General features: G+C 35.5%; 1 protein-coding gene across 50 annotated transcripts in view; it reads left to right on the forward strand.

The window, feature by feature from the left end:
* The window catches only part of KIAA0825 (KIAA0825 ortholog), a 366,519-nt gene that overhangs the window by 87,153 nt on the left and 262,908 nt on the right, over positions 1–16,458 (forward strand). For all 50 annotated transcript variants that reach the window (XR_011525681.1, XR_011525671.1, XR_011525683.1 and 47 more), the window contains one exon: positions 11,693–11,854. Coding sequence is in view for 33 of the 50 variants with exons in the window: in XM_070571368.1 (XP_070427469.1) it covers positions 11,693–11,854 (162 nt within the window). In the remaining 17 variants the exon portion in view is untranslated. The remainder of the gene's footprint in view (positions 1–11,692; positions 11,855–16,458) is intronic.

Consider the following 16,458-nt stretch of genomic DNA (forward strand, 5'->3'; position numbering starts at 1 on the left):
AATAGCACCTGGCACATAGTAAGCATTATATAATTTTTTTCTATTATTATCATTGATAGGACTTGGTGCTTAAAGGAAAGATCCAAATAAAAGATGATTGCTAGTTCTGCCTGAAGTTTACTTGGCTCTTGTTGACGGCCAAAAATTGTCCATATTATTCCAATGTGGATCTTACAGATTCAAACTGTTCAAAGAAATCATCTCCTGACTCCCATACTTTGTTATTCAATTGAAATCTGGTGTGATTGCTATTTTCTTAGGATGCATTCACATTGTTTCTCACTGTAAGTAACTTACCCTCTCTGAGCCTCAGTTTCCTCATTATGGTTTCAGTGAAGATTAGAAATAGCATATATAAAGTTTTTACCATATAGTATGTATTCAGTAAACAGTCACTCTTAATTATTCATATCTCCATTTCATCATCTTGCCTCCCCCTTTTTAATCATGGTTTCTCCTTTTGTGCATCAAGATGTCCGTGACTGTTTCTCTCTTTAGCAGTCTTCCTACTCTTCTAGGGCAGAGGTTATCCTTTCTGTAAAAGGATAAATAGTTAATATTTTGGGTTTTGCAGGCCATACATTCTCTGTCTACTGCTCAACTCTGTTGTTGTAGCCAAAGCAGCCATAGACAATATGTAAATAAGGCATTGTGGCTATGTTCCAATGAAACTTTATTTGTGGACACTGAAACTTGAATTTCATATAATTTGCACATGTCATAAAATATTCTCCTTTTGATTTTTTTCCCATCCATTTACAAAAAGAAAAGCCAGTTTAGCTTACAGACCATACCATGACAGGCTGTGGGCCAGATTTTTCCCACAAAGTAATGTGCCGACTTCTATTTAGAGGAAATTTCCTCCCCTCTGGCCTTTCTTTCTTTCCATCTACTCTTGTCTTCGTTTCTTCTTCATCACAACCCAGACACCAACAACACTGGACCCAAAATGCAATGCAAGTTGAATTCTAAAATATTTGTGTTTATTGAACAGTTTTAGGTTTTTTATTATAATATAAAAATCAAGTACATCTAAGATTTGCTATCTACTCAAAAAAAGAAAACGAAGTCCAGTAGTTTAATTTTTCATGTGTTTTTTATGTACTTTTTCCAATTAAAAAAATATTCCCGTGAGGGGCCGGCCCTGGGGCCAAGTTTGCATGTTCCGCTTCCGCGGCCCAGGGTTCCACCTGTTCACTCCTGGGCACAGATCTAGCACCACTCATCAAGCCATGCTGAGGTAGCATCCCATGTAGCAAAGCCAGAAGGACCTACAACTAGAATATACGACTATGTACTGGGGGACTTTGGGGAGAAGAAGAAGAAAAAAAGAGAGAAGATTGGCAACAGATGTTACTCAGGTGCCAATCTTTAAAAGTATATTCCCAGGAAATAAACCATAACAGAATAACAGAGCCCTGCATTGACCATTTGTATCAAAATAGGATGACAATCAACTCCTAATAATTTCTTCAGTTAGTTTTTACCTAAGGACTTTTCTTAGCTGTGAGTTTTTCTTATATATCTAACCTAATGCCTTTCTTCTTGCCTGAACTTAAATGGTTGAAGAGAGATCAATCTACTCTGAGGAGACAGGGATGGCCACAGGAGCTGACGGTGACTGGTATGAGGCATGGCCCAGTTAGTCACCCCCATGCTGCTTTCAGATCTTACTCTGTGCCTCTCTCCTGTCTGTCCCACAAGGACACCACATGTGGTGTATGTCACATGGTGCCTGGTGCATTGTAGGCACAAGGCAAATCTTTATTGAATTAGAAGTGAACCCCATTTAAAGGTGCTTTTTGTAGCTCATAGGCCTTTTGGGGGAAGACTACGTAAAAGATGATACAAGGTGCTCCAAAGTCAGATTTGAAGTTCGAAGGAAATGCGACTCTGCTTTTGTGGCAGAATAACTATTTCTTAGATGAGGAAGGCAGCAAAAAGGTAAAATAACCATAAATTTGCTCAATGGGGTATCATCACACCTGGTGACTGGCTTCCGTAATTCTAAGGCCTACCCTACTCTCTGTTAGAATAATGAGCTCATGAGGACAACTTTCCAGGTGAGTACAAGATATTGCTATTATCACCATGGCTATCTCTTTTCATATTAATTTTAACATACATTTATACACATTATAACTTGCCTACCTGATAAAAAAGTGTAAAGAGAATCTTATTCTTTATTTTTTAATGTAAAAGAAAAAAGTTCAATCTCTTTTGAAAGGTTATGATTCATTTAGGCCTTAGACTATAGTAAAATTGAATTGTTAACTTAAAGTTTTTTCTATAGGTTTTGGTCACGATAATAGAAAGTAACACATATGATAAGAAATATAATTAACTGAACTCTAGCAAAATTTGAGACCAAGAAAAAGATATTAGGATTATATTTCATTAATAATGTGTCATTAGCATATGGTACTTAGAATTTATACCCCATTTCATTACACTAGAGATATCTTTTTATGAAGATGTTCCCTGAAAAAGTAAGCATATCTATGTATTTATAACTGAGAGTTAAACCAGCATAAAACAAAAGAAAAGTCAGTTGAGAAAATATTCAGAAATTTGCCCTAGATACATTTCTCAATTTTGGCTGAAGTCAAATGTAAAGCCATTCTTTGATTAGCATCTTCAACTAACAGTGGCCACATCAGGAGTCAAATAGGCTCTCTCAAGTTCTGAGAAAAACAAAATAAGAAAGAAAATAGAAGAGAGTATTATACCCTTGGTAAGTGAATGAGAAGTCCGATCCCTTGTTAATGTAATACTGACAGCTTTTGCCAGAGGAGATGGAATAGAGTGTGGGAAGATTTTGTTATCATCTAACAGCACGTTTAGGTGACATCCAGCGGAGCCACTGTTGGCCTGGGAATCATAAAAGGGGAATAATAGATGCAGTATCTTTTTAGTTTTTCTCATTGACCTGGAAGAATAGCTTCAAGGTGACTCTATCTCTATACTTTTCATCCAGTTAGGTTTTTCTTGGTATGTGAAGCAAGGAGATATTTTGGGTCCCTCCAAAAGTAACAGCAAACCTCCCTGTCAGGTGGGGGCTTTTGGTGCATTGTGAGGATTTATTCCAAACCCAGCAGTTCTCTCTGTCCATATCTCTACCTGTCTTTAGATCACGATTACTTATCCTGTCAATGGATGCAAAATTAAGTGGAACAAGTATCTTGGCCTAGAATAATCAGAGGAAGAAGGTATAAAGAATGCAAATATAGTATATACTAGTAATTCAGCCTTTTCTAATAGAATATACGACTATCAAAGCAGTAGCCACTTAGTACTAATCAGTGTGTTTGTCTAAGTTCCTGAAAGAATAGAGCCACTAGTTACTCCTTAGTTTACCCCTCACCCTACCTGGGGCCTATGTTAGAATAGCCAAGAGAGTTAGTTGTCTGTATAATTGTTTTGAAACCTTTCATTATTGTCACATGGGAATAGTGATAAGATTATGAGGTAGAGACGAGACAAGACCGACTGTTCTTGCAAAGGGAAGTAGAAATTTCTAGAAGCTACAGGTCTCCTTAGTGGAAGGGAGACCTGTGGAACCTTCTTCTCATAAAGTCAGACAGATCAAGGCAAAGGGCCTTATCCAGATGATTATATTGTAAAAAAGATGATGACCACACATACACAAAAACAAAACCAATGTTTTGAAGGGTTGGCATAGCAAAGAAGCAGTGGAAAGTCTTGGAGTGGGGCCACCATTCAACTTTAAGAGTGTTTATGCTTAGAGATGGAGTCCATTAAATAAGAGTAATATTTAAAGTAGTCTGTAGTGAAACAGGTCTCTGATTTGATATTTATGGTTCTTTCTCCTCAAAATATTTTGTGTTCAAATTGGCACATAGTAATTAATATTAAGCTCATTCAATATAAGTATTTTACTAAAGAAGCATGTGTATGGCAGGAGAAAAAGCCAAGTAAAATGAGTTAAAAGCAGTTGGTTTTGTTTCCGACACTCAGCAATATGTATCATTTTGAAGTCATTCACTCATGTAGGCACTATGATGAATAGTGGAAATACAATAATGGGAAAAAAGGTCTCTGCCATTCAGGAGATTAAAGTTTCAAGTGATGTCTCCCAAATTAACAATTACAATGTAACATAGTAAGTGCTAAAAAAGAAGGTTATGTACAGGGTCAAATAGGAGGAGCAAGGAGAATAGGAAACCAAGCTGGCCTGGGATCTGAGGGCAGACTTCTCAGAGGAGATGATAATAATATTTAACATTTATACTGCTCTTACTACCCCTCAGGTACCGCTCTAATGTATTAACACAGTTGAACCTCATATGCTGTTGAGGCATAGAGAGATTAAGTAAGTGTCCCGTCACAGAGCTAGTAGGGAGCACTGTTAGGGTTTGAACCCAGACCATCTGGCTCATAATTCCATATGTTAGCCTCTCTACTGTACTACCTCCTGTGCACTTCAGGTAGTGCTATTATAAATAGCAGTACACCACATAACACAACATGCAGGGAAAAACGGAAGTGGGGCAAAGCAGAGAGGACAGAGTTCAACTTCCGCTTCTGAAGTAAGTGTTTTCTGAATTCAAATTCAGAGTAACCTTTTATGAGGCTCACCTTTCCCTATATATAGTTCCTTCTCCGTTCTCCCACCATTAGGAAGAGGGGTCCTGTCCTTATCTGTGGGGTGTCTAAATTCCCACATATTCAGTTTGTATCAAGTTGCATTTTCACTCAACTTTAAAGATATTTACTCATCCTTTTAATCAGTTATTCACTCACTCCTTCATTTACTCAATTGATTTTAGAGTTTTACCCTATCTGTTTGGGTGGTAGTTATGAAAGCTGCCTCAAAGGAGATAAGAAATAATGAAGTCAGTTTTGAAAACTAAAGTGGAAATATTCTTTGTCTTAGTTTTACGTCAAATGCTTTCCTAGTCATATAAATTTGAAAAGTAACTACAGTTACAAAAATAATGCCAGAGAAAAGGGGAAAAAACACCTTCAATTTCTTCCTAGTGTCTGTGACAGAAAACAATGCCTGCAGGTCCTCCTTGATTTTCCATCTTCACGTTGGGCTTACATAACAAAGAAGGTATGTGGTGTCTGCATCCTGTTCCCTCCCTAGCTGTGTGGTTACATGGAAGCCCGCACTCAAGGAGGCACTGAGCTCCTTCGGGCCACTGGAAAAATCACAGCGTACTCCAAAGTCCCACCTGCTCTCAGGAAGTGACTTGAGTACTGGGAAAAATACTGCTTATCATTTGTTCCTATGTGGTCTCTGCTGACTTCTTATTGTAATATTGTTAAAAAGTTTTCTTTACTGGAACAAATATATTCCATTTGGATTATGTCATGAATTGCATCTGGGATAATGAGACTTTCAATAGCTTTTGTGTGTCACCTCTTTTTTACATCACTTGTCTGGTGGCACCAAGAATACTTCCTCACTGAAAATGGATCCATTTACAGTCAATAATAGAGTGGCTAGTGTTCGCTTTTCTTGGGAAAACTAAAATGTGCACCTTTTATCCTATTATACTGATCCACCAGCTTCAGATTATCTGGTTTTCTAGCTTCTCATTTTCTCCTGTATCTTAATGCTATTTTTAACAAGAATTCTGTTGCTAATGGTTTTGGAAAATAATATGTGTACTTTCAGCTGCAACCCGTATTTTTATGTTTTGTCTGATTTAGCTAGGCTTTGATTTTTATTTCAAATGCTGCCTTGTTGTGGATCAAATGTGAGAAGCCCTAATATGTCCTTCTAGATTTATTTTCAATGTCCTTAATTTTGCTACAAGAGAGTAGAGTTAATATTTTAACTATTAGTAACTAGGTGAAAAACACCTTTAGGTGTATAATCTATAATATATATTCTTTATGAGTAGTAATATCTATATATATGTGTGTGTATGTGTATATATAAATAGAAGAGAGAGACTTTCTATTTTGTTTTTTATTTTAGAACAACAGTTCTATGAATATATGCATATTTTTTTCATGGTGAAATTTTTTTCTAAGTATAATTTTATTTTTTAAATGCAAAAAAATCGTGTTTGAGAGTCAATTGTATTGATATACTCTGTCAAGTTCCCAGCTCATCATTGTTTTTATATCCTTTTGCACACATCTTCTATATTAGAAATAATCTTCAAATCTATTTTGTCAAACAAAATACTAAAAAGAGTGTGTATATAATACTTTAATTATTTATTTATCTATTTATTTATTTATTGACTTACATCTATAAATATTTATTGTTTTGAAGAATGCATTTTAGGATTAGATATAAAAATCTTTGTTTGTTCTAGCCCAAACCTAGCTGTTTCTGGGACCCATGGGATTTTATACATTTCTTTTTTTGACCAGTTTCTTTTGGGTGCCTACTTTTTGCTGGGTTCTTGAGATATTATAGTGAATAAACTGGACGTAGTCTCTGGCTTCATGGAAATCATTTTGCGTTTGTGACAAATGTGCCTGAAGAGCTCCAACTATTCTTCAGACGTTTCTCTAGGAGCAGTTCTTCTTTTGCCCAGGGCCAATGTGTAAATAAATAATAATTTATTTATCTTAGAAATTTCCTACAAACATTCCATATTTCTTCCAGACATAAAAAAAAAAAATCATAAATTTCTTGACCACGGAAAAATTGGAGAAAGTCATTATTGTTTTATTCAATAGCACTTCTTTGGCTGACTTGCAAAAACCAAAATCCACGTTTTCTGATGTCTAGAGAGTGATTTTCAACCACAAGAGTTTTTACCTAGGGCTCCTGGATCCCTCAGGCAGTGGTCTTAAACTCTAGTGTGTGGAAACTCACCTGGGGTACTTGCTTAAAAGGATCTGGAAATGACCCAGGAATTTGCATTTTTAATTATATAGAAAGTCCTGCACCACACCACCCTGTGAGAGCCATGGACAGACTTCAGATGGTTCTGTTTAGCCCTGAAACTATGACTACATGGATTTTTTTCAACAAGAGGGTCTATGAGGGTTTAGGAGACTTTCATTAGCTTCTCAAAGCAGTATGCAAAATACTGATACCAGCTCAATACAAGGTTGACATAAGGGAAGCCATACTGTAGAAAAGAGACCATGTTGTAACTTTGAATGACCTCTGATAAACTAACCCAGCTGGATATGCACCCTCCAGGAGATGTATGTGCTCTGTAGATTTTATGGCCCCTCCCAGCTGTGATAAGACAATAACTTTGTTCTTTGAGTTCCCTGGGAATGTGATGACCCCTGGACAGAGATTCTATACTGCTATCCATGACAACTGAAAGATCCGGTGTGGTGACTCCCAGTCCGTAACACCAGAGAGAGAACATTCCTAACCCCCTCCCCTATAAGCCATTGGCCTATATAACTGCTTCAATATTCTGCCCTCTTGGGGGCCAGCCCAGTGGCGCAACGGTTAAGTGCACGCATTCTGCTTCTCAGTGGCTCAGGGTTCGCCGGTTGGGATGCCGGGTGTGGACATGGCACCGCTTGGCAAAAGCCATGCTTTGGTAGGCATTCTACGTATAAAGTAGAGGAAGATGGGCTTGGATGTTAGCTCAGGGCCAGTCTTCCTCAGCAAACAGAGGAGGATTGGCAGTAGTTAGCTCAGGGCTAATCTTCCTCAAAAAACAAAAGAAAGATTCTGCCCTCCCCTTAAGATGGTTCTTTTGGACATTAGTCCCCCCATCTTCCACCTTGCTAGCAAGCTGTAATAAAACCCCTTCTCTCCTACCACCTTGCCCCTCAACTGTTGGCTTGTCTTTGCGTTGAGTAGAAGACCCCATTTTGGCGGTAACACTACCGTGATGCAATTAGGAGCAGTAGTTTCCAAGTGGAGGCGGGTACTGGTAAAATCAGTCACACAGCCAGCAATAAGAATTCACAGTGAAACACCTGGTAATGGGAAGAAACACTACAAAGCCGATATACTAATTAGTTTTGTAATCCAGAGCAGTGTCCCCTAAGCAGTTATTTTTGAGAAAATCCTAGAAGTTACAAGATGTGTTGGTAAACTGATATTCATTAGTCAAAAAAGTTTGGGAAGCGTTGTTTTAAAATTTTTTACATTTTATAAAAGTAAATACTAGAGACTTTAATATACTAATTTGCATTGTGAATCACTTTAAACAGTATTTAGTGTGTAGTGATTCCCAAACCTATTTGATCATAGAACCCTTTTCAAATGATTATCAGCTTGAGAATGCCCATTAACAGAGGGAGGCATTAGTGTGCCCATAGTGTCCAGCATAGAAATAAGTAATTTTCATTGTAACCCTATCATGAAGAAAAATTTAAATTGTGTTCTAAATACTCTAAGTAACAGGACAAAGAGAATTTTATATGTGCGTTTTAGAAAAATTTTTATTGAAATTATCAGAGGGGGGTGCTGACCTGGTGGCATAGTGGTTAAGTTTACGTGCTCTGCTTCAGCAACCCAGGGTTTGCAGTTTTAGATCCCAGGTGCAGACCTACACACTGCTCAAGTCATGCTGTGGTGACCTCCCACATATAAAATGGAGGAAGATGGCACAGATGTTAACTCAGGGACGATCTTCCTCACCAGAATAAATAAATAAATAATCAAAAATAAAATAAAATTATAACAGGTAAGGAACCCTCAACTCTCTAGTTATTATTTACATGGACTTAGTCATTGCTCGTTGATGGTAATTAAATAATATCTTACTCTAAAATGGAAACGATTTTTTCTTTATAATACTCTTGGGAATTAGGCGAAATTTGTATTTCCGAAGAATCATAGCTCATCCTATAATAAGACAACAATAATTATTTCAGATATCTTAAAGCAATGATTGGTGGCCAGCTAAACATAGATGCCTGTGTGTAAACATGTGTGTCCAAAATTTCTTGAAGCAAAACAGCTTCATGGTGATAAAAAAAAAAAAAAAAGATAAAGTCCTTATTGACTTAGATGGTGAAGGAGAACTCCTGGGTTGCTTGTATCAAGATAAGGTTTTACGGAGAGGTGACTTGAAGGAGAGGAGTAAAGAAATCTTGAAAGAAGGAGGAAAGAGAGATTAATTTAGTAAAGGCAAAAGTAAAGGGAATTTCTGCTGGGGGAAACCCTTTTCTAATCTGATTAACAGTGAAGAGTTGAAGGAACAGAAAAATAGATATGCTTAGGCAGATAGAAATCATGAGCTAAAGTGTGATGATTAGAACACTAGTCCTGTGAGATACTGTGGGGAAAAGAAGACAAATAAGTTTGGGAAATGCCATTTCATCCTTTGTGTTTAATTTTGCTTTGATTGGACTTTCACAAAATGAATTTATCACAGGATTATTTTCCCCATAATTTAAGAACTCTCACGATACCCCTTGGGAGAACACTGAGCTAATAGTAATAGGAAATAAAGACCACTACGAATTAATGGAACTCTACCATAATCTTTGCTTCTTTGGGACAAAAATGATTGGATTTAGGTCATACATTTTACTCTGTCCTCTTTCATTATTAAATTATAAAGAGTCATTGAATTAAAATATATTACCTTACAATATTGTTGCACTTCTGGAATACGAGATCCTTCTGAATCCAGGTCATGAGGTTAAGACTTCTTCATGTAGACTCCTCAGACCCTACTTAATTTTTAAACAAGTAGCACTGGTAGTTTGTAGTTTTTTGACTCAAAGATTTTTTGGGGGGGTGAGAGGAGCTTCTTTGCTTACTTTATAAATATTCACAATACTTCCAGTTTATAAGTGAGCTACACAAAGACTTCTTAAATATGTTTAATTTCTAGTCAAACTATCAAAGAATTAGGAAGAATTCTTAAAGTTTTTGAAAATTTGGCTTATAAACATTTTAGTTCCAAAAGGAACATCTTTAAGTTTTAGAAAGTTAAGCCAGCCCTGCCATCTACATGAGCAAAGCTTGAAAGAAATCAAACAGACCAAATGAAAATCAAGCAACAGCTAAATGAAGCATAATACGTTTATTTTCTTTTCTTTTCATTTTTGGGTTGTGACTTTAACAGAAAACCTTACTTATACGTGTTGGTTGTACATGCTCACATTCTCTGGCATGCCTATGGAAGAATGGTAGATATGAGAAGGGCTGTTAGAGACAGACTTTGGCATATGTGGAGCTAACATCAAATTAGAGACGACATAGAGTTTTTGTAGGTACTCGTAAATTTTTTAAGCCTTTTTTTACTCTTCAAGAACAGACTGAATTCCACAACTTAAGTTGGTTGACAAGTCTCTCTCATATTATCTGCAAAGATACTATGACATCTTTGGTCCTCAGTGAAAAACTATCATACGGTTACAAGTTTGATGTCACCATTTTAAAGTTTAACTGAAGTGAAGTAGATTGCCCATAAAATTGTTATATTTCTGGAACCTTCCTTTTAAATCCATGTGATGAAGGTAATCTTTTTTCACATGGAATCGCTAGACCTTATATCATTTCTAAGTAGCACTCTTAATATTTTCTCTTCAAAGGCACTTTATGCTTACTTTATATGAGTTTACAAATTTTCCAATTTGTAATTAAGCCTCAAGACACTATTTAAATATATGTTTTAAGAAGTGGCAATAATAAAGGAAGGATTCTTTAAGTCCCTGAAAACCTGGTCAAAAGAGCCGTTTGGTGAGGTCAATCTTATCCTCCATACTCTTAAACAGTGTAAGATGTTTTCCTATCATATTAAAATGGTAGTATGATGATGAATACCATAATTATAAAAGGAAAAAAATTAACCTTTCTTTATCTTAAGTTGTAGTGTCCTTATGAAAGCACTAGATATCACAATTATTTAAACAAGTTATTTTTAAACATGATTTCATGAAAAATATAGTCTAGATTTAATAGCTAACTTAATTTACTTCTTTTTATGGTATAAGAACAAGTCTTGTAAGGTCGTGAAGACATGTACCTTTTATCTGGTTTTTTTTCCTTAAATTTTTTGGTTTAATTTCAGACTTAGAAAAAATATCCAGATTCTCCAAATGTTAATATTTTACCACATTCCCACATTTGCATTCTCTCCTTTTCTTAAAACTATTTTTTTCAGGAACAGAGAATATTGTGAACTGAATTATATACTTCAACGTGTATTTCTTAAAAACAAGGGTCTTCTTTTTTATAACCACGGTGTAGTTGTCTAAATCAGAAAATTAACAGTCTTGCAATAATAGCATTGGATTGTAGATCTTACTCAGATTTCACCAAATTACCCCAATAATGTCTTTTATAATAAAATAAAATGCTGATCATGTATTGATTGCAGTTGTCATGTCTTTTTAGACTCCTTTTGACTAGAACATTTCCTAGTCTTTGTGTTTCCTGACACTTTTGAAGAGTACAGACCAGCTATTTTGTAGAATGTCCCTGAATTTGAGTTTGATGTTTCCTTGTGACTAGATTCAAATTATGCCAGACTTTTTAAAAAATAGAATTGTATAAGATGTGATTTTACAAGAACAAATCACATTCCTGTTTATAAGTCTGAAAATCAGTATAATTATTTGTCATGTTTGCATCAAACAGAATACTCATCTCCAACTTACCAGAAGAAAACACTCTCCTAGGAGATTTTATATGTATTTCTTAAAGAACAAGCTTGGTTTAATTATTGAGAATCTTCTCAGTTTTGATGGTTTATAGAATCATAGCTTGTTCTAATATTTAAAGAGAAAACAAATAAAATGTACAATCGTATTGATCTTCTCTTTTCAGTTGCTCCTGAATGCCCAAAGAAAGGAAGCAACTTTTTCCTTTCCTTAGATGAACTCAAATTCTTATCACAGCTCGTAGAATCATTTTTGAAGCTGGAAAAAAATGTCGAAGAATTGTTTGAAGAAATGTTTTTATCGCTCAGGAGACCCAGGAGTACTTCAGGTAATATGCTCTTTTGTTTAAATTTCTAGATCTAGACGGCCAGCCCTGTGGCGCAGCAGTTAAGCGAGCACGTTCCGCTTCTCGTAGGCCCCAGGGTTCGCTGGTTCGGATCCCCGGTGTGGACATGGCACCGGTTGGCAAAAGCCATGCTGTGGTAGGCGTCCCACGTATAAAGTAGAGGAAGATGGGCACGGATGTTAGCTCAGGGCCAGGTTTCCTCAGCAAAAAGGGGAAGACTGGCAGTAGTTAGCTCAGGGCTAATCTTCTAAAAAAAAAAAAAAAGAAAATTTGTAGATCTATAATTCTCCCTGTTGTTCCTTCCTGCTACTGAAGCTATCTCATTACTTGAAAAAAAATGCATAACAGAATTCTTTAAATAAACTTTAAAGTGTAATGCACATCATGAAATTACATTTTTATCCTTTATATGCAGCAAGTTCCATAATTCTAATTGACAAAACATCATAAGTCAATTCTGGATAATTGTCTTTAGCTAAAATTAGATTTTTTTTTTTTTTTTTAATTCCAAGAAACCCATCCTGGCCTTGGGAAAGAATGAGGAGATCAGATGATCTAGTACCTCTCCTTCTGCTGCTAGCAGCCTGATGACCTTGAACAAAATATTTCGTTCCTTAGACCTCCAAGTTCTCTTGGAATGATGGTGTGGGACTAGACTAATTTTCTCTTTGTTTTCTTTCAGGATTAGATGCTTTAGATTCCAATATGTTACGTAGGGTTGTGAGGATTACATGATTTCATGTATGTAAAGTATTTAAAAGAATGTCTAGCATATTATAAACGATAAATCTGAGTTGTTACAATGGTAATTATAATATCTTGTTTTTAGTTAGTCTTAACAAAATCGTTTTGAAGAAAACTGTACCATGTGTGTTGAAATAATGTTTCTAACATTAAAGGTAGAATTCAAAGGCATAATGGTTAAGACGTGTTCTCTGTTTTCAGATCTGTATTTATAAAGATTTTCATCTATATCAGAATGAACTACACAAAGTTCTGTTTTACATGATACCATATATCATTTTTAGGAGAGTAAATATAGAGAGTGGCTGAATTTGCAAAACAAAATGAGGGAAGCAAGTGATTAACAATCAATCTAAAAATTTCAAAACCTAATTTCTTAGTAAAGAATTACATTTACTTTAATATGTTTATTTTTGTATTTCTTCATTTGCTTTCCCTGGGTAATTTATGTTAGAAAGTTATAAGGTTGGAGTTTGTTTGTTTTATAATTAGCATAACTTACTAGCCTTCTATGTTTCAGGTTAAGTTTAAGTAGCACTGTTAAATTGTAAAGTAAATAATGTAGATCATTTTTCCAAATTTGGAGATAATTTGAAGAAAAAATGGAGGAGGATTATAGATTTCTGACACACACAAAAAAAAATCCAATGGGAAAATAAAAAATATAAGACAGAAGATATGAAAATTAAAGGACAGAATGGAAAAGTAGATTTAATTAGGAGATTATGTAAGCCCTAGAGGATCTTCTACATGAAACTGACTGGGTCTGAATAGAGAAATATGGCATACTAATTTTTGACTGACATGTTGGCGCCTCGAGCAGTTGACACTTGGTGTTGGTGCTCATCCATCATGCCTGGCTAAGATTTGGCATTCCTCATTCACATCTCTAGCAGATCTTTTCTGAGGTGTGGATCAAGAAAGAGAGTGAACTCTAAAACATCTAGACTCCTGCCCATTTGGACTCATCTTGTATGGCTCCTAGGCCAGGCCCTAGAAAAACCAGATCAATTCTGAGAACTTTATCCATCTTAAGGGCAGCATAATTCAAAATTAGAAGTATGTTAGAGAGGTATTGGAAAGGTATAAAACTGAAATGGCCAAGAATTGAAGCAAAGGGTTGATAAATTGATTTCAGAAAAAAAGAGAAAAAGAAAAAGCTGGTTTGACTCTATCAGGTTAAGATCAAGCAATGTTGAGGCTTCAAAATACATATTTGAGAGCCATAGTTACCATTATTGAATAAAATTAACAGAGCAAATATATAATTATGCCACTTTATACTGTTTTACCCCAAATTTGTCATCATATAAGAAGTATGGCAGATAAAAGCAACTTCAAAATCACATTAATAATAGTGTACTGTAGAAACATATTTGTGGATTATCAAACATACTATGTGGAAGAAATTTTGAAGGACAGGCATAAAAAATTTCAAAGTACCAGAACCTCCCCCACGATATATGTGTTCTTCATTGTTGAGATTCACTTTTTTGTAACAAAGCCAAAATTTATTTAATCTGACATAACTTTATTTAAATGGCTCCTTGAAGATAATGATCTTGAGAGAAATTCTCAAGAAAATCTAAAGTGTTTCATTCAGTGTAGCCAAGTTAATAAATTCTTATCAAAAACATTGGTTTCTTAAATCAGGAAGAAAAAGATTCCTTGAAATGGATGATTAAAGAAACCAAATGTATCTTAAGTTATCCTGATAGTGAATGTTTTACTTAGAAATCTTGTGTGGGAGAGGATGGGGGAAAAAAAGATCAAGTCATTTGGTTTCCTGTGTATTTCTTTTGATTGGAGCATATTTTGCTAATAAAGATCTTGGAAAGAGTTGCCTACTATGTCTATGTAACCAAAACAATGTGATGAAAAGTGAGGGTTTTTTTTTCATTGTTCAGATGTTTTAAAAATATCCAGGTGTTTAACATCACAGAGAGAAAATATAAAGATGATTATCCAAATATTTTGCCTTTTACTTTGATGTTTACTACTATATTGTCAATTTACCCAAATTGGTAGTGCTCTTAGTAATTTGAATATGATGCAATAGATTTCATAGACACAAGAAATATTTTCTGAGAAAGAAAAGATATTTAGTCATTATATTTATTTGCTTTTTTTGGTCATGATTTGATGGTTTTCTATTTTGGCCATTTCAGAAAATGATAGGATGTTATGTGACTATTATGGTGCCATACTGTATTTCTTTTAGATGATCATATCTAATGGGGTGGCCTGAGGTTTGATTTATGGGGCATTTCTAATTCTCCTTCAGAATAAAGTTGTTCTTCGGGCAGTTCCTCAAATTTTCCAAAGGTGGCATCTGAGATTTATCTAAACCAGGAGGCTTCTTGGCCCTCATTTTTCTTTAGCCCCAGCAATGACAAAGAGCAATGGCTGCTTCAATTGGATGTAAGAAGAACACTTAGGGTTTGTCTCAGAAGAATCAAAGATTTCAGATCTTCTGAAAGATTGTTTGTACTCTTAGGGGGTCTTAAGAGGGGTCAAATGGCTTCTAAGAGTTCCTTAGCTAGATGGTTAAGGGATTGTATTAGGGAGGCGTATGTAGTTAAGGTAAAGAGGCTCCTAGGGTTTGTAAAGCTCATTACACTAGGACTTTAGCTGTTTCTTGGGCAGAGAGGTCGAAGGCTTCCACATTGGAAATTTGCAAGGTGGCCACCTGGGCTTCTCTTCATACTTTTTCATAGTATTATCTCTTGGATGTAGTCTCTTCTACAGATTCAGCTTTTGGTGGGAGGTTGCTTGTGAGCCAGAAAAGAACAGTGAAGAAAAGAAAGACTTGTAGTTCCCACTTAGAGCTGCCAACAAGGCAAGTTGCTTTGTAGTGCACACAATGGGAGCCTATGAAGACCAATTTGGGTGTGAAAGTGGATGTCACAGGGAAGTACTGCCAACCTCCACTCTCAATGAAAGAAAGCAGCAGTGTGGAAACTAACCAGAAGTGTAAAATGAACCACAGTGAACTCTGTAGGGGGAGGCTGTTCAGCAGCTGGCATTCCTGTGAGCCTCTGCACTCTACTGAGGTCCTTAATCTGGGCGTGCTCTTAAAGAAACCAGTGTTGTTTGCATGCAAATAACTATGTTTTAGAGCAATGAGCCAAAAATGGGCTACCTTTTCGAGACAATGCTAGTAAGTGTATAGAACTTTTGATATATTTTAAATAGGTGAAATAATTTGTCTCATGTTAACAGAACTCATAAAGTTTGACAATGCCAAATTTTGAAACTGGCCATTTTAAATTCCAAACAAATATAAAAATGCCGCAATTCTCTAAAACCAAGAGCTATCTGATTAGTCTAGATTCAATGTTACTAATCCTGCCTAAAAATGATCCTTTTTGCTTCTCTATATAGGATTAAGTTTTTAAAAAATCTTTTTAATTTTGGGAGGGAAAGATTATATTATAAAGGTTATCATAATTACTTGATAACTTGTTTCCCATCTCATTATAGAATTGCTTACCAGCAAGAGAAGTCTTGGGAAGCTTATCTTTTTTTCTTTCTCATCTTGAAAATAGGCAGATGGTTTGTATAAACATCAAAGCACATTACTTTGAGTGAATAAGCATAATGTATTTGGGAGTGAAATGATAAACATAAGATAATTAACTTTTTTCATAACTCTTAAACTATAGTTACACAATGGCAGATAGTTATTTCCAGAAATAGATCTGCAAATCTTATCCTTCGAACTAGCATTATTTTTCCAGAGAGTAAATACCTTTTAAATTAGCTGGTTTTATGAGCTATCTGTAGAAAAGTAAAGTGACATTGAGAATGCAAGTGTTGTCCCTCTCATTTGGTTTAACAAC

Source organism: Equus przewalskii, chromosome 13, assembly GCF_037783145.1.
Source record: "Equus przewalskii isolate Varuska chromosome 13, EquPr2, whole genome shotgun sequence".
NCBI classification, from domain to species: Eukaryota; Metazoa; Chordata; class Mammalia; order Perissodactyla; family Equidae; genus Equus; species Equus przewalskii.